At 46.9% G+C, this 26,003-nt stretch overlaps 1 protein-coding gene across 1 annotated transcript in view; it reads left to right on the top strand.

Annotated features, from left to right (window-relative positions):
* The first annotated feature begins 2,265 nt into the window (after positions 1–2,265).
* Positions 2,266–26,003, top strand: part of GFRA4 (GDNF family receptor alpha 4) — a 76,995-nt gene continuing 53,257 nt past the window's right edge. The window contains exon 1 of the mRNA XM_033007060.2: positions 2,266–2,732. Coding sequence (XP_032862951.1) covers positions 2,693–2,732 — 40 coding nt within the window. The 5' untranslated portion in view covers positions 2,266–2,692. The remainder of the gene's footprint in view (positions 2,733–26,003) is intronic.

Here is a 26,003-nt window from a genome sequence, read left to right as displayed (position 1 = left end):
TCATTTGTTAAAAAGACCCACGGAAAGTCACATGTGTGCCAGTGATATTATTTTTCCTGGACAAATCGCTACGTCAAAAATAGAATGCTAAAAAAAAAATCCACAAAATAATTAAAAATAATAATAAGCAGAAAAATCCAATCATTTCCCCAGTTTCCAAGTTAGATGTTTCAATTGCATCTCATAGCAATTTCATATTGAAATTTGTTTAAACACAATCATACTATTCTTTAAGAAGTAAAAAAAAAAAATAAACAACAGCTCAAGAGTAATGCTATTTTACTCTGAAAGAGGTTTTATTAACACTTTCTTTTTCCCCACTGAGCACCTCAGGAATTGCTCGTTTTGGATGTGGAATACAGTTATTAAAAACATTCATTTATTTACAAGTTTTCAATTCTGACAGAGGACTAGAAAACTTGCTAAATGAACAGCTCTGGACTGGAGCATGGTAGAAACTTTCAAAAGGAGAGGAAGACCAGGGATCACACTTTCCTTTTGATTTACCAAGGGGGAAAAAAAAAAAAAAAAAAACAAAACAACAAAAAAACCAACCATATTTTCTCAACTTCTTTATACTTTATATAAACGACCTGCAAATGGCTGTATGAATTATTTCCCTTCTCTGATTTGTTCATGAAAAATAAAAATGTGCAATTCCTTTGGTTTTCCAGGAGAACTTGCTGGAGGATTAATGAGGTGATGCCACAAGAAAATGCGAATTAAGAACCCTGAACAGCTCCAGTGAAAAAACTTTCCCAGAGCATTTAAATAACTGTTTAGCTAAAATACCTGACCCAGCAGTCAAGAAAGTTCTTGCTGAAAATGTTCAAAATCTCTGTCTGGGCTTTCAGTGTGGAAAAAGTGCCCCAGTGCTTCTCTGAATCATCAGAAGAGCCTCTGAGTTAAGGAGGATGAGAGAGAAGAGGAAAAGGGGAGGAAAAAGAGAAGAAAGAAAAAGAAGGGATAGAAATTAAAAAAACAAAAAAAAAAAAAAAGAAGGGAAAGGCAAGGAAGGGAAGAGATGAAAAAGAGGAAAGAGAGGAGAAGGAAAGGAAAGGAAAGGAAAGGAAAGGAAAGGAAAGGAAAGGAAAGGAAAGGAAAGGAAAGGAAAGGAAAGGAAAGGAAAGGAAAGGAAAGGAAAGGAAAGGAAAGGAAAGGAAAGGAAAGGAAAGGAAAGGAAAGGAAAGGAAAGGAAAGGAAAGGAAAGGAAAGGAAAGGAAAGGAAAGGAAAGGAAAGGAAAGGAAAGGAAAGGAAAGGAAAGGAAAGGAAAGGAAAAAGAGAGGAGAGGAGGGAAGAGAGGATAAGAGAGAAGGGAAGGGAAGAGAGAAGAAAAGAGAAAAGGAGAGGAGAGGGAAAGAGAAGAGAAAATAAGACCTCCAAAAGGGCAAGCCTGCATTAGGAGGAGGGGCAGAGGTGTCTGTGTTTACAGGGTACTGACTTGGGAATGAGGCTGCTTACTCCACGGGTCACTCAATTCCTGGGTGAACCTGAAGACATCGCTTCATATTTTGTGTCTCAGCTACCCCATGCATGAAAAGGAGGCAGTGGAAAATGATGCTCGCTCATCATCGTAAAGATGAAGGAGCCAGGCTCTGCTGCTTGGCTTCCTAAAAGAGGGTGAGCTGCTGGGACAGGGGGAGTAAACGTGGGGGAGGCTGGGGGGTGGGAGAAGCACCCAGGGACCTCTTTAGGGACTGGATGGGCTCAGTGCACCATGGCGAAGGAGGTGTGGAGACCTCAGTGGAAGCACAAGAACCTGAATTCACAGAGGTGTCGTTTGGAGGAGATTTGGGAGGTGATCGTGTTGCAGGAGGTGAATGGGAGGTATCATGGCTGGGAGGGGGGGGGTGGTAGGATGTGGCCCAAGACTTCAGGGCTGCGTCTCTTTCAGCAAACAGGCAAGACCAGGACACAAGTCCCAAGAGGATGGGGCTGGTGCTCTCAACCTCAGCGAGGCTGAGGCTGCGAAGAGATGAGGGGTTGGGGCGGGGGGGGGGGGGAATGCGGGGACCTTCTAGGAGGGCTGCGAGGGGAAAAGAAGACAGCTCGGGGCTGGAAGGGGTGCAAGGGGCCATACCCCGGGGCGCTTGGGGCTCGCCCAAGACACAGGACCACGAGGTGCTCCGGGTTTGGGGAGACACCAACACCACCCTCCACCCCCCCCCACCCCCCATGCTCCCCGGGGACAGGGATGCGGAGCTTGGGGGGGGGGGGGGGGGGGGCGGAGCGGGGCCGGGCAGCCAAGCCCCTCCCCGCGGAGTCGTGGCGGCGGAGGCAGCGCGGGGAAGGAGGCGAGGGCTGCCCCGCCGCTTGGGCACGGCGCGGAACCTCCGCCCGGCGGAGAGAAGTTTGCTGCTGAAAGAAGGGAAAGGGAGGAAAAAAAAAAAAATATATATATATATATATATATATATAAATAAATAAATAAGGAAGTGCCCTCTCCGCAGCTGCCCCGGAGGGATGCGGCGAAGAGCGGCCGGCGGGAGCCCGGCTGCGGGCACGATCCGGAGTCAGAGCGGAGCTGAGCCGGCCGCCGTGTGAACGCTCGGCCCGGGAGGGCCGGGCCGGGGCGGCGGGGCCGCCTCCCGCCCTGCCCAGCCTCCGCGCATCCTTCCGCACCGCCTGCGCGGGCCGAGCCCAGCCGAACCGAGCCGAGTGGGTGTGAGCCGAGCCGGGGCGAGCGGTAGGATGAGGGGCATCCTCTACTTCTGCACGCTGATCCTCCTGGGTGAGTAGAGCGGCGAGCACGGGGAGGGGGGACAACTTTTTGCTGGGGAGCATCCTTGCGGGGACGGGATTTTTTTGTTTTTTTTTTTTTCGGCCACCCCCCGGTACGGGAGGTGCCCCCACTTCCCCAGCACCCCAGTGGCAAGCCCAGCATCACCCAGCTTTCTCCTTCACTCTCGGCTCTTCCCTCCTGTCACTCCGGATAGTCCTGCCAGCCGCGGAAATGGCTAAATTTACCCCGGGAATTAAGACACTTCTTGGCGGGGAAGAGGAGCCGGGAGGGATGTGTTCTCGGGGAAAGGGGGGGGGGGAAGGCAGATTTTCCACGGCGCCGGGCAGCCCCACGGTGACGGGGAAGCTGGAAAATGTCGGGGTTTTGGGGCGGTGGGGGGCGGTGGGGGGGGGGGCTGGCAGCCCCAGCTCCAGGGCTGTGCTGTGCAGCGCCGTGCACCGTGTCCTGAGCGCCGATCTGGGCTGTCCTCAGGGCTTTTTCTTGTTTGGTTTGTTGGGGTTTTTGGTTTTATTTTTTTTTTGTTGAGGTTTTTGTTCGTTTGTTTGTTTGGTTTTTTTCACCGGGAGCGGGGGGCTAAGCTCTCCCCCCCATCCCTCTATCAGCTCTAAAGGCAGCCCTCGTCCACTGCCGTGGCGGGGAGATGCTGTCGCCCGTGGGATGCCACCGTACCGGTGGGGATGTGGGCTGCATCACCCGCACTTTGAGCATCCCGCTCTCATCCTGCTTCTCCCCAGCTGGAAACAAACCGTTTTCCTCTGTGCAATTCCCGGGGCCCCCCGCACCCCCGGGAAGAGCCGTACCTGGGGGCTGGCAGCCCCTCCCCGCCTGGTTTTGCCTGGTTGCAGCCCCCCCCCCCCCCAGCTGCCCTTAGAGTATTTTTATTTCCCCCCCTCCCTGTGCTTCTTTGAGATAGCAAAGCCAAGAATGAGTCTATGCTTAAATAGACCAGAAAAGGCTGGGGGGGGGAGGGAGGCAGGGGTTAGGATGAAGAGGTCCTTTTTGGGTGGCCGCTGGGGGAGGAAAAGGGCTTGGGATGTATGGAAGGGGCTGGGACATCCCGGCCCGGCCTCCTCCGCACCCCGAGCATCCCTGCTGTGAGCCCACCTCCTGGGGAAGACCCCGAGTAGGTTTTTCCCTCGGTGGGGAAGGCTTTGTCAGAGCTCCAGGTAACTCCTCTTGCCGGCTCTCTCTGTCACTAGATGTCAGCAGCAGCAACACTTACAAGTCCCAGAGGCGGAGGGGGGAGGGATTTCGACGCCCCCCCACCCCCCCAAAGGGACCATCTCCAGCCAGGGAATGCTTTCCTCCAGAGGTTTGGGGGAGCACCAGGACCTGGACATGCCCCAGGTTGGGGTGGCTGCTGCCTCGCAGGGGCTGGAGCTGTGCCCTGGGCTGGGGAAGCTCTCAACCACCCTCAGAGCTGGGGATTTTTTTCCTGCGAGGCTCACAGGGCCCCTGGGTGGGAGTCCAGGTCTTTGCGGGATCCATTTTCCAAGTGGTTCTGATTGACTGCCTCACTGATTGACTGCCTGATTGACTGGCTGGTGGACTGATTGATTTTTCTCTAGAGAAAGTGGACTTAAAGAAAAGAGCAAATGGCCAGCTCTCCATTGTCAGCAATGCAACTGGGAGTAGGGGGCAGGTGTTAAGGACACACACATCACCCCCAGTCCGAGCCAGAGCAAAGCCATCAGCTAGTATTCACCTTTTGGTCTTCTGATCTTGGGGTTTCCAGAAGGACCTTTTCACCTCTGAACTGGTATTTGACCCCGCAGGCTCAGCACCGTGACGGCAGATGCCACTTGATGCCCTCAGCCTTTTCTCTAGATATTTTCTAGATGATTGTGTCACGGATGGACGAGGGCTGCTTGTTCAGATATGCCTGAGGAGATTCCCCACAGGGATCAGGGGTGCCGGGCTGGACACGGCAGCCTCTACAACTGCAAGGATGGCAATTCCAGCTTCACCCAGGCTGGCCCCACACCGTGTGGGCTGCAGTGTGAGAGCCTTGCTTTTTGTGTGTGTCTGTGCGTACCCCCAACATTTTTGGGGTGATCCTAGGTGGAGGAGGCAGGGCTTGGAGAAATTAGGGCTCTCTGATGTGGGACCAGGCAGCGTCGCCATCATCTAGCTTGGATGGAGAGCTCCTGCTGTCACTTCATACTCAGCTCCCCGGTGGCACAGGCACAAATGGTGACCCAGACCTGGCAACTTATATAGTTGAACGTATTTTTTCTTTTTCTCAACCGCTTTTCAGCCAGATCAGCTCCCTGACCTGTCTCACCAGCAGACACATGAAGGCAAGGACAGAACAGGAGCACACAAATGGGGACATGGACATGGCTTTGGGGAAGTTCATCATTACTGTAGTGTCCACTGATATTTGCTTTCATGTGTGGTATCGGCTAGAAATCCCACCCACAGGACAGTGGTGAAGCATTCAGGAAGACTTTATGGAAAATCAGTGCTCTAGAAAGCACTGATATGATTAAATATAAATAATAGAATTAATTTTACAAGGACACTGGGTTTACACCTGTCAGCAGCCTCCAGAGCACTGCCCATCCCTTGTGCAGCTTTCAGAGGACACATCAGTCCCTTCACTAACAAAAAAAATTAATTAAAGGGTTAGAACAAAAATCTGGGCTGGAGTTGAAAGCAGTAGTTTGCTGTGAAGTCCCCATGGGACCAAGAGTCATTACTGGACCACTGCAATGGAGGGCAGGGTCCCGAAATGGCATCTGGGCTGTCTTCTGCCGGCAACTGCTGCGTTTACCTGGCAAGTTTTACTGCACTTGGTCGTTAGCATAATTTCTGGCATATGTTTCCCACAGGCTCTTCACAGATGCAATCAAACACAAGAGATCGTCTGGCGGATTTTCACCTGGTTTGGGAACTCAGATCCCAGGGGGAGAGCAAAAATCTCTTGAAAAAAATGCATCTGTGTGTACGAGAGGGAAATGCTCCTTAAATTAGTGCCTTTGTCGGTTTTGACAGGAGCAATCCGTTATTTGCATCAATAAGAATGTGATATTTATGTCTCTCTGTATTGGTGCGGAGGAGAAATAAAACTTCTCCCTCAACAGGCTGTCCGCAAACGTTGTGCAAATTCCTCTGCAAGGATCTCGCCACACCCAGAAAGTATTTTTTTCCAGAGCCCTGGAGCCTTAAATAGTAATTATTGCTGGGTAAAAATTAGTACTACTTAAGTCTAATGATTAGTATGAATTACTGTGAATAGTGTTTTATTTTCCTTTTAGAGACAGAAATGTCTTCTCTGCTCTCCTGGCAATTTTCACAGATGACTTCTATTGTGCCTGAAATTCCCTTAATCATTTTCACACAAGACTTGTTCATTTTTATAACTTTCCACTTGGTCATTTTTAAACATGACTTTTAATGTCGCTAAGGTTTGCCACCTTTCGATAAAAATACTCAACTACCAAGATATCCGTGATTTCTTTTTCCCTCCGGTGGATATTATATTCCTTTTGCTTCCCTAAAAAAAAAAAAAAAAAAAAAAATGACCTCTTTCGTCTAAACCCAAAAGAGAAAGAGGACAAATTCAAAGGTAGTTCTGCTAAAACAATTTTTTTTTTAGAAGGACACATTTCACTGAAAAAATAAAATGGAACAAAACTATGAAAAGCTTGTTCCTGTCAATCTTCAGTTCAGTACAGCTCCCTTGTTTCAAATACATCTGTCAAAACTCCCCTCTGGTAACACCTCCTGGCAGTGAACTTCAAGCCTGGATGGACTGATGGTGCGAGCTGTGTGACAGTGGGTGGGGGAGTAGGGCTGGGAAGACATTTCCACTACCTCGTGTGGATTGCCTTCCTCTCTTTTGGCCATCACAGCTTTAAAGATTCAAATATGGGCATGTTGGGGCCAGACTCTTGATGAAAGCAGAGTGCAAAATCATGGTTGACAGGATGAGTTTGAAGAGGTGGATGGGGAGCGGAGCTATAGATGGGCATCAGGTCCTGGAGATGGAAAAGGAGGAAACCCAAGTTTAGTGTGACTGGGTAGGGGAGTGTGTCCAGGAGGGGGTTGTGGTGGTCAAGGTGATGGAGGACCAGGAGCCAGGACTGTTTTATGGAGAGCAGGAAGGGTTTCCAAAAGGTGAAGCCACCATTTGTCCTGGATAAGGAGAACCTGGGACTGCCACAGGGGAGAAAAATGAGCGTGCAGGAAGCATAGGTATCTTCTAAGGTGACATCATGTTTAAATCACCCGTGACTCCTCCAGGATTTGGGTCTAATAACAAGTGATGCCACATCTGGCTGTTGCTGAGCTGTAGTGAGCTTGATATGTGTTAAGAAAGGTTGTTATCTTCATGAATATTTCCAAGCATCCATCTGCAGCTGCAGAGTTGCCTTGGGGGTCCTTCAGTCCCTCAGCCCTGACACATCTTTCTATGCCACTGGGAGTGGCATGGCCAAACCTCTGGTGTGTCCTCAGAGCCTGGTCAACTCCTGCACTCTCTGGTCCACCTCACTGGAGCTGCTGGGGGCACTGGGATTTAGCTGCCTGCAGCAGGTGGCTTGAAGGAACAAATGACCCCCAGAAATAGAGACTGAATAAACCTCTCTGGGCCCCTGGTCCACTGCTTGACTGTCCTCACGGGGAAAAAAAGTGTTTCCTCGTGTCCCATTGGATTAGATATGTATTCCCCAGCTCAAAACTGCCTTGGCCATATCTGGTCACTCTTAAGTCATCTCTTTTCACCTTCCTTCACGTGAATCCCTCTTCTTCCTCTACAGGCAGCTCCCCAGTGCACGTGTTCCTCTTTCTGTCCAAAGCCATCTGGAAAGCAGTTTGCATGAAAGATGCAGTAAAAATAGTTGCGCTGTGGTTTTGATTTATCGAATTCAACTGGAAAATCCTGTCTGCAATACCTGCCCTCACTGAGTGCTTTGACAGAGTTATTAGCGGCGCTCCCCACGCTACTGCTGACATATGGGCAGGGGGGGTCGTTTTGACACACAAGTGCAGACAGCTGGTTTCAAGTTCATGGGTCCACTTTATTGAGGAGAAAGGAATGGGGCAGGTTTTCTGGTGCTTCTTCCAAAAGCAGGATCAAATTGCTCATCTTTCATACATCGCCAGGCTAAGCCATCTATTCCTTGCCCCCAAGGGGACGGCAGGCCACTGTGGGATGGGATTTTAAACAGGTCCAGATGCTAAAGGGCTGCGAGTTAAGACCTGAGAAGCTGATGGGGTTTGCTTTCCTCCTTTCTTCCTGTTACTTGTACAATGAAGAAAAAGGCCAAGCATGTAATTCGCCTCAAGACTTAACTTTAATGCTTCTGTCCGAGCTGCAGGTCTGTAACTGCAAGACGGCCTTGCAGGAGGCATTGCACACGTGTTTCAGATCTCTTTTGCCTTGAGGGAGTTTACCAGCTCAGGGCTGCAAAAGCCACGGGGAGTAGGGGTGCTTGTGATGGGCAGCAACGGGAGCATCTTTGGGAGTCCCTGTCTGGGCAATTTGTGGTCTCTGGAGGCTCAGAGCTGAACCGGACCCAGCAAACGCTTAGGACAGGTCTTGGGAGAGCTCCAGGGTGCCTTCAGAGATGGTGAACTGAACACAATCTCTGCAAAATAATCAGCTTTTGCTTCAAGCTTTGTATCAAATGAGGCTGGCTGATGCTTTTGCGGCAGCCACGTGGGAAATCCCGTCATCCTTGATTAATCAGAGCAAAGGAAACACAGGGCAGCTACAGCTTCATGGGAAGGGAGCCTTCACTTGGATGATGGCTGTAAATTTTTTGGAGCAAAACTGGTGTCTGGGCCACCACTCGTACAGAGTTCATGTGGTCCTGTCCGTGAGAATTTTACAGAAACAGTCAAATCAATCGTAAAGGGTTTTGAATTTCTCAGTTCATCTTCTTTTACCGTGGCAGCCTTTGCTAAATGTTTTGCTCTATTTTGTTTTCATCCTTCTGCCCATACTGGACCCTCCATAAGTATCAGCTCCACCATGATTACAGCTTGAATTTCTTTCTGTCCATTGTTCATCTGCATCTCCCATAACTGGTGTCCAGGACGTGCAGACTGTCTCCCAAAGTGTTGGCTATAGATACAGTGATTTGGCTTGCAGCCGGCTTGGCCCCTTCTTCAGACTTGCTCCAGGGAGAAAAGCCAGGAGGAATCTCATAGCTCCTCATAGCTACCTGTCTCTGTGTCTTTGGATAAACAAGTCTTAATAACAGGCTTGCTATTTCTTCGGAGATTTTAACTTCCATGCATGTGAAGAAAAATGCATCTCCCCATGACAGCCTTCACAGCAATATCTCTCAGATATTATACAGCTGACTCTGTTACCTGCAATCTGGAAATAGGTAGCAGATGTCTCTTGTAGCACCGCGCATTTTTTTCTTTGTTGCTGTCTGTGTTTTCCTTTGATGTTCTGTATGTACAGCAGAAGGCACCTTAAAAAGATGTCACAAGGCTTGAGGCAACATAAATCCATGCACACTGAATCTGCTGTAATAAAGGCTGCAGGTTAGGACTATGTGTTTGCCATCTACTAATGGAGAGGAGAGCAAACCAGCACGCTGAATTATTAGACAGGGCTTGGAATGAATCAAAGCCATTTGACCTGTTTGTGTAAAGCCCCAGACAAGGCTGAGCTTGCCTAAGTGTTTCCTCTTCACGGTGAGAAATTACACTCCTCCTTGCAAGGGTTAGTTGATTTGACACATGAGTTATAGCAATTTCACAGTAGGGCTTTTTCCCACCCCCCCCCCCCCCCCCCCCCCCCCCTTACAACCTGTTTGTTTTGTTTCTTCCTCTTGTAAAAGAACATAACCCAGCGAGGCTGCTTGAGAGAAACTGCACGCCTTGGTCTGCCTGTCACAGCCACATCATCGTTTGGAGAGAGGGCACGGGCAGAGTCATCTCAGTTAAGCTTTCCTTCTAGTGTGGGAAAAAGTGCTCAGGGGGGTCATGGTGCTCGCAGCCTATAAATACCTTCAAGGTGATGTGAAGGAGTTGTTCTCCGCCTCGCAAGGAGCTGGAATGAAGAGGAACTCGAGCTGGGTGTTAGAAATAAAAGCTTTGCCTTCAACCAGGACAACATCTGATTACTTAAAGGAAGGAAGAAAAGGTTTCCCTTTGGGAAGATGATGGGATCATCTGGGGGCCTGTCAGGCTTTGTAGGCTTTAGCAAACTTTAAAGCCATAAGCTGTGCTGCCCCAAGGATCTCCTGAAAGGTGGTGAGGTGCCCCATTCCCAGAGAATTTCTTGGTTTTCCCTATTTGATTGGAAAGTTCGTCTCCTTTTTGTGATGATTTAAGAAGTTTGCCGGGATAAACTAAAGGAAATGTCCTGAGACCCAGATGAGGAAGCTCCTCTAGGATCCAGCCTTAGGGGGCTCTCCTGTTGTTTTGGGAAAAAAGATCAGGAACTGCATTAAACTTGTGACGTGGGACTTCTCCATCAGGGCCAGGAGGTGTGGGAAGGGAAGGGTGGAGAAAGCCCCGAGCTGATTCCAGGCTGGAGGCGAGAAGCGGAGGTGAAAGGGCTCCTGAGAGGTTGGACAGAAGACGCAGATGAAGCTTAATAAGAAATCCAGGAGCTGGGAGGATGAAAGTGTAGGACTGTAAAGATCCGAGAGCCTTTCTGGAGCTGGGCAAGCCCTAAGGGTTGGTTTTCCCCATCTGCAAAAGGTGATGTGAGTCTCTGCAGGCAAAGTGCATGTGAAGTGACAGCTCGGGGACCCATCCGCCAGCATGGAGTGTGGAGGCACAAGCACTGGGTAAAGCAGCTTTGGAGTTACCACCCTCCTGGGACTAATGCAAGGAAATTTATCTTCCTCTCCTAGTATTGCTTCATTCTTTTTCCCTACAGACCCAGCCAGGCCAATCCTTACTGTGTGCTGGAAAGCCTGTTTGTAATTAAGTACCTGACTCGAGGGGGTCCAGAGCTCTAGTTGAGTTCATTATATGCTATCACATTACCAGTAAGTTTTAATTATAATCTGAAATGCTAAAGCAAAAAACAAACTTAGAAACAAATGAACAAAATAACCCCAAGTAACAAAAAGAAATCTGGTGAACTCCCCCCAAAAGTGCCTAATCTGCAGGTTGGATGTTCTCCCACCGCGTAAGGAATCTGGCATCTGTTTCTGGGTGTCTCTCAGGTTTTGGAAAATGGTGCAAACTCACTGCATCACGGTGTAAAATAAAGGATATTTTTAAAGTAGGAAAGTTACTGTGAGGCAGAACCAGGTGACAGTGTAATGTGTGACCTGGGATATTTGTGCCTGTGTGAAGCAGGTAACTACAAGTTGGGATCAAAATTTCTCATCAGCATATCGGGAACAATGTGATTTTTAGCAGCACCTGCTGTGCACACAGTCTACTGAGCTCTTATTTTGGTACTCAAGCAGGAACTGAATTCAAGTGCAGTAGCTGACTAATCTGCTCTGAAAATCTTCCCATATCCCCTACACAGGGATCAGTGATCCTGCTTTGCGACGGGATTAGAGATGTGCGCTGCTAAAGAGAAGGGGTTGAATTCAGCGATGTGCCACAGAGGCAGGAGTAGCCATGGGGTGCAAAAAATAAAAGCCTCAGATAGAAGAGCAGGCTGGAAAATAGAAACTCATTCCCCCAGAAAAATACTGGGCTTTTTGTACAATTTGGCTTCTGAACAACAGTGACAAATCAGGAATAGTAAAAATTGCAATAAAAGATAGCGAGTGGAAAATAAAATGCTTATTGAAGATAATTCCAGGGGAAGAAAAATGAGGACTAAAATAAAGCCCTAGATGTTTCTGTTCTGTTTTACTTGCTTTTATTAAGAAAACATAAAATGGTCTTCTCAGTGGGACCCTGGACAGGAAGAGAAACGGACCCTGTTTCTCACTTGACCCCCACCAGACAGGGATGGTCCCAGCAGGCTGCAGGAGATGGGTTTCACCCACTTGGTTTTCACCTGGTCTTCTGAACTTTTCCTTTAAATCAGTGTAGAGAGATTGGCAGGGCCAGAGGGACACCCACCCTCTCTACAGACCAATGTTATCTCCGAGGACTGGGAAGAGAATCAGTGTGACAATTTTAGACCTTCCCTTGATTTTGCTTTAGGTTTAATGAGATGAACCCCACCTAAGCCCCAAAGGTTCCTTCTCCCCCAAGAGGGCAGCTGGTGATGGAGGGAGCAGTCAAGGAGCCATCATTTCAATGTACCAAACTGAAAAGAAAAAAAAAAAAGAAAGACGAAGGAAGTAATATTAAAACGTTATTTAGCACTTTGTTTTCCTACTTGAAAACCCCATTTTTTTCCAGGGAACAAATTTTCCCATGGTTAAAAGAGAAAAAAAGAAGTCCAATGGGAAATTTCCAACTGTTGCGCTGACCTGATGGCTCCAGTCACAGTGATGATTGGAAGTACCTGGAGTTGGCGACTCTGCTGAGGATCACGGAGGGCACTCATAAAACACACAGTGCCCAGGAGCCTTTGGGGCCATGGGAATTTGATTTCCACACCTATTAAAATCCCTGAAGTGGTTTTGGCCATGGCCATCTAGCCATCTTCTGGGCATTAGTCAGGAGCGAGCACATTCTGGGTTGGTTTGCAAGTGGTTGCTCTGTTTTGAAGGGGAAGAGAGTTTAATAGCATGAATGAGGCAGCTCTGGGTCATTTGAGCAATCACCTTGAATTTCCTTAATTAACTATCCTAGTAACAGCATGGGAGACCACCCTTCCCCTCCCAGGCACTGTCCATTTCTCAGAGAGCCTGCAGATTATGTTGGATAAACATGTTTCAGGTTAATCTCTTTCAACCCCCGACATCCATCTTCCTTTCTGCTGCTTCCAGCTCAGAAGGCAGAACACTAACAATGACATGAGATAATATAAAATAAATGATAGCGCTGGCTAATTTGTTCAGGAACAGATAAATCCCCTCTGTTTCTAATGCACACAGGTGCGTGCAAACCCAGAAGCACGTAGACCCGGCAAGGGGCCAGGGATGTGCATACGCAGAGCGAGTCCATCAGAAGTTTCTTGCAGAGCCTGTGCAGCAGCTCTACCAGCTCTGAAGTGTCTTCTCCAACAGGCAAAGCCTTTCTTGGCTTGCCATTGCAGTTAGCATGACCTCGTGAAAGATAAGACACATAAGAGAGGTCTGAGGAAGCTTGATTTATCCAAAGTTGAAAAAGGAAGAAAGACACAGGAGAACATGATCACACTCTATAAATACCTTCAAGGTAACGGTGCAAGGGAAAGAAGAGGATTAGTCACACTTCTGTGAGACAGGGAGGGGAGGAGAGAGAGCAACAGCATGAAGCAAAGAAAGAAAAAGTTTTAAGTTGAGTATTAGGAGCAAAATGTTTAGGCTATTTTTCTCTCTCATTTTTACTGGAAAAAGAAATTGCTGGCCCTCAGGTTGGGCTAGGCTTGATGAAATTTTTTTTCAGGAGAGTTGTGGGTCATGGGCATGAGGATTAAAGGGTGCATTGATGTGTAGGATCTGCAGGTCCTAGGTGCAATTGCGAGCTAATCTAGGGGCCTGTGTAACCTCCATGACAGCAACAGTGTCACTAGGCACAGGGTCACTCTGCTTCCTGGTTGGCTTGGAGTTGAGGGTTGGCCAAAGTTCCTTCATCCCCCCGTTTTCCCTGCACCCCATATATCCCACACTCGTGTTGAAGGTACTGTGGAAAGATGGTGCTGCTCAACCAAGGGTCTTAATGGTCGGTTGGTGGTAGAACTGGGAGGTGGCTGCGATGGGTGATGAGTCTGAGTCAGGCAAGAGTTTTGTCTGGCCCCGGGTTATGCCTGTTGCTAATAAGTGCTGAGGTGGTTCCTCCTCCTCTCCAGTAAAACAGCCTTGCTCTTGGCACCTTAGGCTTGGCCTCACCTTCTTCACCTTGTAGGCCCTCCCTGCTTCCAGGACACAAAGCCTCCTGTCCTCAGACCTGGCCCCATCCTCCCTGGAAATAGAGGTGAAGCAGGCAGGAACTTTGATGAAACCTCCCTGAGGGACTGGCTCCAAGTCAGGCTTGGACAATCATTCTTATTGTCACCTTCCATTATGCTGGGATGCAAAAGTAAATGTTTTCCAAAAAATGTGGGTAGCTGCTGCCAAGATTTTTCCCTGTCTCCTCAAGCAAGTGCCAAGAACTCTTTCTTCTCATAACAAATCAAGTAGCCAAATATAGGTGTCCCTGGAGAAAACCCTTCAGGCTAGTCAGAATTAACGAGTTGATTCAACTAAAGGTAAACAAGCTAATTATGCTGTTCTTCAGCCTGTGGTTTCCTGAGAAAATGAATCTTGTGTATGTGTGTGTGAGTCTGTCCACCCCAAATAATATTTAAGCCCCCTGTCCAGGTGACATAGGCTTGATAGAAGTCTCAGAAGATGTTCAGATCCCACAGGTTGATGTGAAATTGGCTGCGGAAAAGTGAATGAGCTCCTAGTGTTGCCCACTGGGGGAAAAATTAGTGAAGCTCATAGCAGAAAAGGGACATGTGAAAGGAAATGTAGAAGTCCAGGCTTCTTTCATAGGTGCTACTATTTTTTTTCCCAGCTAAGCAGTAAAATGCCTGATGCAGACCTACGTGGAGTCAAAGAAACAGCTTCCTGGGACCATAAAGGCAGTCCATGCAGCCTGCAAATCCAGGGAGAAAAGGCAAAGTGAGAACTTTACGTGGGTTCAGGACTGCTCCTTGGAGATAAAAGCAGCTGAGCACTGCCAAAGGGGAAGGATGGTCCTGTGAATGTTAACCATCACAAAGCAGCGTAGCTTTGGATGTTAATGTGACGTGCTGTTTCTCAGGCAATGCCCAGGACCTTGGTCCTGTGCCATCTGCACCTTCCAAGGAGGGCTACATTTTCCAGAGGGATGGATATTAGCATGGAAATTTGCAGGAACTCCCCCAAGTTGCATTTTCTTGCTGTGGTGTCACCTTGAACACGCCAAGGATGCGGGAGAATTGCTCAGGGGGCAGCAGGTAAATGTTGGTGATGAGGGAATTGGGGGAAATTGACCTTCAGAGGATGCATGGGGCCAGGGTAGAGCGTCCCTAGATGAAGCCCACCTTGTCGGACAAAGCATAGACAAGAGGGAACACCCAGTCGTAGTAAGACTTTTCATCAGCTTCAGTGTGCTCTGCGGCTCTGCCTGCACCTCGCGTGTGCTGCTTGACTCAGATGTGGCACACAGCTTTGTCGATCTCCGTCATCTGACGTGTTGGGTGGCAAAGGTTAATGGCATGGCATGCAATGGTCGATAGCTGTCGGCTGCAATAGATATTGTGACAGCTTGCAGCATGGAAGGGACAGGGATTAAGTGAATTGGCTGGTGCTTTCTCTGCTTCTGCGCCTATGATTTGCGCGCACCCATCTGAACCTCATTGTTCGTTCCCGTTGTCCCATGTCCTGTTGTCCCACAAATTCAGGGGCTGGTTCAGAGGTGCAGAGCTTTGGATCTGTCCCATGCTATTTTTGTGCAGAAATCACAAGGTAAAAGATCAGAAGGGAAAAAAAGAAAAAAAAAAAAAGGTGAAAAAGAGGGAGGGAAAAAAATGTTCCTTCATGGTGCTTTTGTTTTCTAACAATGTTGACATTATGTGGAGTAACCGAGTATAAAATCTGCCTATCGTTTGGGAGCTGGTGTGCAGAAAGGATGCTATTATCTGAGCCTTTTATGCCTCTTTACCCTGTCTGGATCAGAGGAGATAAATGCGTAGATAGGAGCTGAGGCTCCTATCTTTATTTAAGCTGTCAGGTACTGCTACGTTATTTTATGCTGATTGTTATAGAAAGCCTCCACAAAGAGATATATGTTTCTATATTCTCCCATGTTTCCTATTTTAATCTATAATTTAATAATAAAAAAGATGTATTTCCCTATATTATTTTTATTTGTAGTGTCAGTGATTCTCTTTCACTCTTATTTTTCAAATAAACATTCACAGACACAAAGCACTTAAAATATGCACATAATCAATCTTCTCTGTTCTCTTTTGGGCTCCCTTTTGACTATTATTGCAGTCATACTTTAATTTATGCATTAATGCAAGAACATTTTTAGTATAAACCCGATTCCCCGTGGGGATGTCAGACACACAGTGAGGACATACACACAAATGCATGGCCATAGTTACATTCAAGCACGTTCCCACACCACTCCCATAACCACATCGCTCGCACGTCTGAAGTTAAGCACATGTACTCATGAAACCAGGCAAAAGCCACACCTGTCGATGTGAAATAGCCAATAGAGCCAGGGACAGGTTAGAGCAGGTTGCCCAGAGAGGTGGTAGATGCCCCATCCCTGGAAACATTCAAGGTCAGGTTGGATGGGGCTTTGAGCAACCTCATCGAGTTGAAGATCTCCCTGCCCATGGCCGGGGATTGGACTAGATGATCTTTAAAAGTCCAAACCTGTCTGTGATTCGAAGCATCCTTAAGACCTGCCCTACTGTTGTCCAATCTGGTTATCTATCAGCTCACTGACAGTTTTGGCTCCTCCTGAACAAACAGTGCCTTGGCACACTTAGGATGTGTCATAGACCCAGGACACATGTGTAAAGTCGTCTCTGCTGATGGGGGAAAGCATGTGGGCACAGGCAAACCAGTATGTACTTTTTGAATCCAGGGCCAAGAATTCTGTCCAGTCTCATTTTATGCAGTAGCACAGGTAAATCCCAAGATGCCATCAGAAACAAGGGTCTGACCCCTGTTTCCAAAGAAACACTTTCCACCAGGAATTATCCATTTCTCAGCTATTCCTCAGGGCAAGGTGGATGTTCTGAGGCCAAGTTACGACTGGGTCAGCAGCCAACAAATCTGAATAGAAAATATATGGGGCACAGAGCTTTGCTTGGATAAATCCATGTTTAACCTCCTGCTTCTTCATAGCATTGGCAAGGACAGGAACTTTCTTTTCCTTTCTTCTGGCTGAACTTCTGTTGGTTTTACCTCTACATATCCCCATGCATCCAGCTACCCAATAAAATCCAAAAATGCTTGTGAAAGGGGTTGCTGGAAAAGCAAGTACTGACATATCAAAGGATAGGGGGATCATTGATACCCAAGACTGAAACATGGAGGCCAGGAGGAACAATGGAGATGCCATTCTGGGTGATTAACCAAAAATGCTCCATTTCTAATCACAAAGCTGTCAGAGGTAAACCAATCACTTTGCTGTTACATGAGGTTATTAACAGATGCTGGGGTTGACTTACCCATCAGGACTTGGACAATATCTTCCAAAAAACTGAGGTGTCTTCATCATATTAGGGCATTGAGCTTCCCATAGGTTTCTGGGAGAGTTAGGTACCTTAGACCGAGGTAGGTCATGAAAGTCTATGGGTCTGGAGCCCTCTATCTAGTGTACATCTAGATCTTGGGTGAGTTCACTTGAATTGAGCCCATAACCATGATTTCTCTGCAGCTTGGTCTTTCTAAGGTTTGTGACTTTATCAGCTTGAGACATCGGTGTAGTCAGCAGTCATATGGCTCCAGGCAACACCATAGGAACCACCAATGGTTGAAGCAAACAAAGGGCTTGTGAGCTGTCTTTTGAGTTTAACAAAGGTCCCTGAAAACATTTAATATCACTTCTTCCTCTGCAGATATACGTCTTTCGATCATCTGAAGCCGCTTGGAATCATTTGTCTTTTTGGGGAAAGTATCTGCCTTCTGCTTTGTTATTATTTTGAGGTTTAAAAAAAAATGTTACAGCCCTTACCGATCTCAAAATTTTCAAAGGGCAGATAACATAGCAACAGTTGGGAACATCAATTTGACTGACTTGAGGCTAAAGCTGGGCTGGGCTGTGTGACCAGACCAGGTCTCCTGAGGTGCACAATGACCTCCTGGTGTGCAAAAGTCCTACTGGGGAGCCTGGCTTTCAGGACAGAAGGGCAACTAAAGCTGTTTGAACAACTCCCAAGCAGCAACTTGGCAGCACTTCAGGATTAAAATAGTGAGACAATTAGTGGAAGTAGTTTCAGTCTCAATTATTTCCCTCTTACGGCAGAAAAAAGAATATGTGGAAAACTGGGACAGTTTCTTTCCGAGTATGTTGAAAACATATCCAAAGGGAAAATGAAGGAATGCCAACACTGGCCCAACATCTCTTACTTCTTTCCATCTGAACAGCGTGCCATCCAGTACCCATCTCTGTCCAGCATCTTCTTAAGTCCTGGCTATAGAATTACAGTAGGAGTTACAAGGGTTGTTAGCAACATTTTCACTCTATCTAGCCTAAACCCAGCATGTAATATTCAAGCCATAGGAGTTTTATTTTTTAGAAAAAAAATAGGAAAAGTGAAGAGCTATCTAAGGGATTCTTTCTGCTCTCATGTGAAACTCCCAAGGGAAAAAGATTACATGAGAAAACACAGTCTAATAGAGACATGTCTCTAGTCTAGTGTTTTTTTTTTTGTTTTTTTTTTTTTGTCATTTGGGTCAATATTGCTGTGTTTAAACCTCAGATTGTGCTATTGTTGTCAGGTCAACAGGGCTGCAGGATGTTTCTCAACTTCTATCACTTCTTGTGGCAACAGTGTGAGGGTTGTTTTTGGAGACGTACATGAGTCCAGATTTCCAGAGGGACTGAGAGCAGAAAGACTACCTGTTGATTCCTCCACGCTGTGTTCAAAGCAAGGAGAAAAGCCGCTCTGCGTCACAGAAAAACAAAGGGTGAATGAACCATTTTGTCCTCTCCCTGCCAGCTCATAACTGGCATTTAAGGTTGGAAAGATGCACAGACCATCTTTTCCAGCACATTTCCCAAGACCTAGGAAAACTCTGTAGTGCAGACTATAGACACATGTTCCCTGAACCCCCTGACACACGGTGACTATTTCTTCACACGCTGAGTGTCCCCTGGGATATGAGCTCGGCCATGCACCCCCAACCATGGGCCTTCAAAGACACAGCCACAGTGCAAAGTGCAGGACAGGCTCAAGGACAGACCGAAGCATTTTCTACCCTGGCGACCTGGTGCCCACGTTGCCCATGTTGCCACCTGGCACCCAGCTGGTGCACAAGTCCATAGTATCTACATGGTGTCTTGGAAGATCTTATTTGTGACCACGAGGTCACCTTTTTGTCATCCTGGTCCATCCAGTCCACTGATGCCTCTGACTCCCAGAGGGGTCCATGTGGGAGTTGTTACTGTGACTGACAGCATGGGCAACGGGTGTGTAAGGGCTCAAGAGCAGCCTTAGTCCCACCAATGACCTCTGCTGAATGACACATATTCTTATTTATTTTTTTCTTCCTACACAGACAGGAAATACATGCATTTTGACTTCATGTAGGAAAAAGAATCATAAGCTTATATGAAGGAACAACTCAGCTCGGTCCCACTGCAAAGCTTTATCCTCCTCCACCCTGGCCACCTTCCTTGGAGTTCATGACAACAAATTTCTACCTGTGGCTGTGTCACAGGCCCTGAAAGGCTGCCTGTCTCCCCAAAGCCTGCTACAGTGAACCTCAGAGATTTGGTCTAATCAGCTGGTTTGCAGAGAAAATGGGATTTTTTTTTTTTTTCCTGGCCAACTTCCAGCAGCAGCAGCTCCAGCTCTCCAAGGCACATCTCAATTAATTAATACAGTCAAACCTTATTACAGACAATCGTTGGCCAGAAATTATTCAGTCCTGAGTTCTCTTTGCTTTTCTCCTTGTTGTTTCTCACTGTTGCTTTCCTCCGTGCTGCCTTTCTCACCAGCAAAGCATGTCCTGGCAAAGCCTGATGTAGAGTGGGAGCATTTTTAGCGTGCAGTGGAAGTTTAACCCTCCTCTTAGCCCAAAGTCCTGCTGCAATCGAGGTTTCTGAGAAGATCTCAGCACAGCCTGGCCAGAAACCATGCAGTCAGCTGAGGCTGGGCAGCAGCAGGTTACTGCAGTCGGGGTCCCAGGGGCTCTTCTGTCACCTCAAACTTGATGTTGGTGGAATAACAGTGAGTTATTTCTGTGGGACAAGCGAGAAAGTGATGTCAAAAAGCCTCTGTGATGGAGGTCACTGAGTCTGGGGAGTGCTGAAAGGCCTCCAGGCAGATTGAGATTTGACCCAAGAGCCTGTGAGAGGCTAAGGAAGGAAGGAAGGAAGGAAGGAAGGAAGGAAGGAAGGAAGGGAGGGAGGGAGGGAGGGAGGGAGGAAGGAAGGAAGGAAGGAAAAAAGGAAGGAAGGAAGGAAGAAAGGAAGGAAGGAATGAAGGAAGTGGGGGAGGGGGGGGGAGGGAGGGAGAGAGGGAGAGAGAGGTTTGTATCACCAGCCACAGCTGCTGCGAAATTCCTCACCTGATTTTTTTGATGCTTTGGGAAATACAAAAATGCAGACAGGACAGGGTATATTCCTTCGGGGCAGTTTGTGTTGCCTAGGGAGGAAGGGCTGGGGCAGTGCTCTGAAGATGGAGGCAGCAAGATCCCCTGTTTTCCCTGCCTGCTGCGAGATGCTGCTTAATTCAGTTCATGTGCTGGGGCTGGGCTTATCTCCTTGGCTTAGCAGGAAAGTCCTGGGATATCCCAAGTCCAGGAAGGTCCCCTTGCCTCAGCTCCCACCCCACAGCTGTCCCATGTGTGACCCATGGCCATGAGTGGGTGGTGTAGTGATGTCTGGGCATGCAGCTTGCAGCAGCCCCGGCTGCCCCTGAGCCTGGGCAATGGGGCTGCAGGTGACAGAGCCACGGGCTGGAGGGTGTGTTGGGGTTCAACCTCATCAGGGAGCAACCGTGCCCAAAACCTGGCTGATCTCTCTCAAAACAGTGTTGGCACAGAAGGAGGAGAGGCTGCTTTGTGTCTGTGTGTAAATGAGAGGCATTCTCCAGGGCTGTCAGAGCAGCACTTTTCAACAGCCTCAAATTATTATTATTATTTTCTTTTAACGTAAATGCAAATACGTCAGCCTTTCTAGGTGGCTTCATTAACTACCCAGCACATCACTCAGAGCCTCACGATTCTTGTCAAGTACTGACATCCCCGTCCCATGTTCACTGCAGAGTCTGAATTCCTGTAACTCCATTTCATGATGGAAAACGGGTTCAGGGTAGGATTAAAAAAATATCCAGAAGATAATAGCAATTGTTCTTCTTCCTTACAGTCACTAAATAACAGGACAGATACCTGTCAGAGTCACTGCAGCTTGCACCCAGAGTAGCTCAGTGCTATATCATGGTGATACAAGTAAAAACTGAATCCTGGCCTGGGTTTTAGTAGGTTTGAGTGGAAAAGACAAGTGGGGCAATGCCTCATCCCCTCCCTGTATGGAAAAAAGAAATCTCTAACTTCCTCATTTTACTTCTTCTTGATTGAACAGGATGTAAACAAGAAAAGTACTACAGAGTCACTATTAAAGCTCATCAAACTTAAAAGCAATAAATAGATCAACTAACAACAGAAAAATCTTCTGTTACGAAAAGGTCTTGATTTGTCTGTTTATTTTCATAAATTCATCAGACGGTGTCTTTGAGCCTCAGTACATGCAATTCCATTTCCTGGGAATTTTACCCACCTTTTCCCCAAAAATATTATCATCTCTCCGCCATGTATCTCATGGTCAGAGGCCACCGCAAGCCTCACCCATGCCTGCTGCACCATTTGTTGGGCTTCCTCGGTGTCTCACAGTGTTCCCCCTTCTTGAACCTGGCCTTGAGACTCAGCATTTCTCCTTGAAAGCCTCAGCTCCTGCAATCGGGTGTTTATAGGAGAATTTAATTTATTTTCCCCGAGCAGCCATCTGTCATGCATAGGGATTGATGCTAGAAAGCAAAATGTAGAAAACTCTGGCCTTCCATGCCTTTTAGGATGCAAACAACCCTCCCTTTGTGCTGATCCCTTTCAAGGTTGACTTTGCTTCTCCCATTGCATCTCCTCTCAGCCACATGCCATCGAGGAGACCTCCTTCAAAGCACTCAAAACATAGGACTACTCAATATATTTCCTAAATAAGTGAAGCATGGAGAGGTGGTTTCTACTTCTCCTTTGAGGCTGGGAAGCTCAGCTGAGAGATTCTTTCAATATACTGTAAGAAAATGCAAATGAAGAGGCAATTTTTATGAAGGGAAAATTGTGACTAGTCACCCCATGTCCTTCTGCGTTTCAAGACCAGTCAAAAAAGTGTGTTAAGGATTTGAGCATAAGGCACAGCACACAGACTGGCTCAGAGATGTTGAGAGAAGATCAAAACTTCAGATGTGGATGGAGAAGACCATGACGGCTGATGGGCAGGGGAAGGCAGTTTTAAGTATGTTTTAGCAGCAGTATGTCTAAATTGCCTGAGCCTTGATCTTCATCTGCACAAAAAGGGAGTTGCAGGCTCCCGAGTCTTTGAGACTTACTTATTTTAATGAACAATATGTAGCCCAAAAATTATGGACTGAACTGGGAAAAGAAATGAAGGAAGTCTGAGCTGCTAATTAAAACACCACAGTCGATGTTTTGTTACTTGTACGGTCATGAAAGCTGTAGAAAGCTCAAACGAAGCTTTACATTTGATGATGCAGTGATATTTTATAGCTGAAGTAACTTTGGCTGCATTGGCTTATTATCATCCTTCGCAGAACCATACCTGCATCCTGGAGGCTGTGAACTCTCCTGGTCTCTGGAGGGACAGAGGGCCATTTCTGGTGACCCTTTTCAAATCAAAGATGTTGCACAGAGAAGATATCAGGGTGTCTGAAAGCAAAGACATCTTTGGATAGGTTCAGAGAGCATGTTTACAAATTAAATTTTCTTAGTGCACTGGTTGGGAGCAGAGAAATGTGAATGGGATAACAGATTGCCAGCCTTTTAAAAGGAAGGCTGGGAGCTATAAAATCATCTGTATAAGGAAAAACAAGCAGAAGTCACAAAGGAAGAACGAGCAGTCTCCTAAGCTTAAACTCCTTCAACTTGAACCACTGCAACATTCAATATTCGCAACATTTTATATTCACAACTTTCAGTACTTAAAGAGGGCTTGTAAGGAAGGTTAAGACAGACTTTTTAGCAGGGCCTCTAGCAATAAGACAAGGGGTAATGTTTTTAAATGAAAAGAGGGTAGATTCAAACTGAAGATAAAGAAGAAATTTTTTATGATGAGGGTGCTGAAACCCTGGATCAGGTTGCCCAGAGAGATTGTACACGTCCCCTCTCTAGAAACTTTCAAAGTCAGGCTGGACGCAGCTCTAAGCAACTCGATCTAGTTGAAGATGTCCCCACTCATGGGAGGGGGTTGGACTAGATGACCTTTAAAAGGCCCTTTCCAACCCAAACCAGTCTAGGATTCTGTGATTCCGTAACATCCATTTGGTTGCACCAGGCTCTGTGGAAAACAGCCCCCCTGCCAAGCCCCCGCAGCCAGGCTCGGGGAGGGGACCTGTGACCAGATCCTGGTGGCTGCCACGAGGCTTGTGATGGGTGAACGCAGCAACGCACGAGCTCTGCTCGTTCATCACCAGGATTTGTTTACCCAGGGATTGGTGCTGTTTGTCTCTCAAGCCTTATGTTTGGATTTGACCTGGAGGAGAAATGGGTGTTGGAAGGGCTTGGCCAAACTGTTGCTGATGTGCCTGGGCGTGGAGGTGTTGACAGTGCCGTGGGGGGAAGCAGAGGAGGGTTTTCCTGCTCCTCTCCACTGCTATTGTGGTTTGGTTGACAATTTTTCAGACCCTCAGTGCTCACCGCAGCCTGAGCTCTCTAATCACAGTCTTTGTTTTTTCTCAACCCAGTATGTGTCTAATGTCCAGAAATATCCAGCTGTATGCCTCACATCACCCCCCAGACGATCTGCTTTCCGTCCCCCTTCCCTGCCCCACTCCGTGCCCCACTACCAGCTCTCAACTCCCACCCTGGACCCCCAGCACATGCGTCTCCCCATACCCACCCAAAGCAGAAGCTCCCTCCTGAACCACCCCAAACCATCGTGTCCCTCGTACAGAGGTAAGAGCTCAGCCGCAGAGTTTGCAGAAACATTCAGCAAGGGTGTTACCAAGGTGGGAAGAGAGGAGGAACGTTACTCGGCACAGATCAGGTGTGTTACAGAAAGCCTTTAACTGTCCCCAGCCCACTTACTACTAAACCCTTGTGCTGATTGGAGAAAACCCACAAAACCCACTTTGGTATGTCAGTGCTCACACCATCCATATAAGACCCTTCTAGGGAAAAGTTTTGGTTTTTTTTTTTTTTTCTTTTAGAAATATTTTTAAGTTTATTAATACCCAGAAGTGCTTCTGGTCTTTCTATCACAGTAAAGATGAATTATTCCAAATCAATTAAAATGACCGTGTAAATTATCGGCATAAAATTTGACAAAGTCATAAGTTTTCCTTTAAAACGCATGGCTCCTTCCCACCAAAGCCCCAAATAGCAGAGGAAACTTTGCACTCTTCTGATTCACCTGATATAAACGCCCACAAATATTTGTAAGAACTGTATCTCTTAATGCAGGTTTGGAGGCAGGTGGCCTCTGGCTTTGTGGGTTTTCTTTGCTTGCATTTAGACCTTAATGTGCTAATATATTATTCTTTGGGTTTGGAATAGTTTGCAATATTCCTTGTATAACCCCAAAATACTTTGTCTGAGAAATGCTGCCATGCACATTTCCTTGTAAGCTACTGCTAAAGGAGGTTTTTATCTGCTCTGTAAGCAAAGATAGGAACTTTGGTTAGCAGAGGCAATCCATGCAAAACCCAAGTGCTGTGTTTGCAAACTGAGTTATAATAATGATTATAGCTATTCCAGGGCTGTAGCAGGAGCAGCTATTCACTCTGGGAGGTTCGGCTTGGGCAGAGGAAGAAATGAGTTGAAAGCAGGGATTTTAAGCTCAGTAACTAAACTAAACTGAAAACCCAAGTCAAGCAAGTACACAGCAGTTAATGGGCAAAAATGGGCACGGGCTGTGCAGGCACCTGTGGTTTTGGGGGGACAGCTGAGAGACTCCTCATCTTCCACCCATTTCTTAGCATCTGGGAAATCATCACCTTCTTGGTTTAATAAAATGAACTCTTCACACGCTTTTAATAGCAAGTAGATGCTGGGGAGAAGCCACTATTTTCAAGGCTATACCCGGGCGCCCTGTCAGAGTCTATTTAATGGAGATTTTCTCAGCCATCCTGAGACTAGAAACTTAATGATATTGAAAGGAAGAGAAACATCCCTATGCTTTGTCAAAAGGGAAACCCTTTTTAGTCCTAGTCCCTCTGCAGTGGGGACCAGGGTGGTGGTAGTCAGCACTCACGGGGATTTCTAACCTCGGTGAAGGCAGAGGGTGGGATGGGCGAAGGACTCTCACGGTTCCGTGTTTAAGGGTTTGGGTTTGAGGTCTCTTGTGCCAGTGCACGAATGTGACCGCTGGCAGTTTTCCTTGGGGCTCTTTGGGTTTGAGGTCTTGCTCTCCAGACTGTTTTCTTGTCCGTTTTTCCCCAGGTCTCCACATCCCAATGGGAAGCAGAGACTGTTCCTAGGTCAGTCTCTCCACAAATCCAAAAGCGAGCAGCTAAAAACCGTTATGTGTTTTACATGTTTGCAATGTATTCCCTCATATTTGTACTCTCATTTTCACTCTTTTTCCCCTCAGAGGTTTGATCTTAGGACAGAGAGAGTGATACTGAAAATTTTACTCATGGTTGCAGTTGTCCTGTGGCCCAGGGTTGTTGTTATATGGCCACTCCAAATATCTCTTTATTTTTTCCCCTCTAAGTTATTTTTTTTCCAAAATTTTACAGACAAGATCCAGTAACCGATGCCAAGTAGCTAAATCATCCAACCTTTTTTTTTTTTTTTTTTTTCCTTCCTTTTCCTCTTGTTTGCACAGGACAAGTCTTTTGACATCACAAAACATTTCTTTTTTCAGCTTTTCCATTTTTTCTTCTTTATTTAAAATCTTTTAAGGAGGCTTTTACACTCTCCATTGCACAGCATTTGTTTTGCAGGTTGTATCAAAAGCTCATCTGTATTGTATTTATATTACTATAAAAGTCAGGGAAACTTTTATCCTCCTGAACAACCTCATAGGGACAGCCCTGGGGTCAGATGGTTTTGAGATTAATATGAGCAATGTGTTGTGTATCTGAAAGTGGCAGTGGATGAGGCTGATCACACTCACTGGTCGTAGCCCTGCTTTATATTTGTGTTTTTCCATGTCATGCAATGATATTTGTCCTGGTTGTGGACATTTGTCCCATGGTCTTCACTGTCTTCTGAATTTCTTGCTTTTAGCTAGAGGTGAAGCACACTCTCAGAAGATATCTCAGATTGCAGATACCTTTGCAGTACCTATGGAGAGAGAGGCAGAGGCTCTTGCAATGTTGCTTTT

This window comes from Tyto alba, unplaced genomic scaffold (assembly GCF_018691265.1).
Source record: "Tyto alba isolate M040663 unplaced genomic scaffold, T.alba_DEE_v4.0 Super-Scaffold_6, whole genome shotgun sequence".
NCBI classification, from domain to species: domain Eukaryota; kingdom Metazoa; phylum Chordata; class Aves; order Strigiformes; family Tytonidae; genus Tyto; species Tyto alba.
This window is presented reverse-complemented; position numbering and strand designations above follow the sequence as displayed.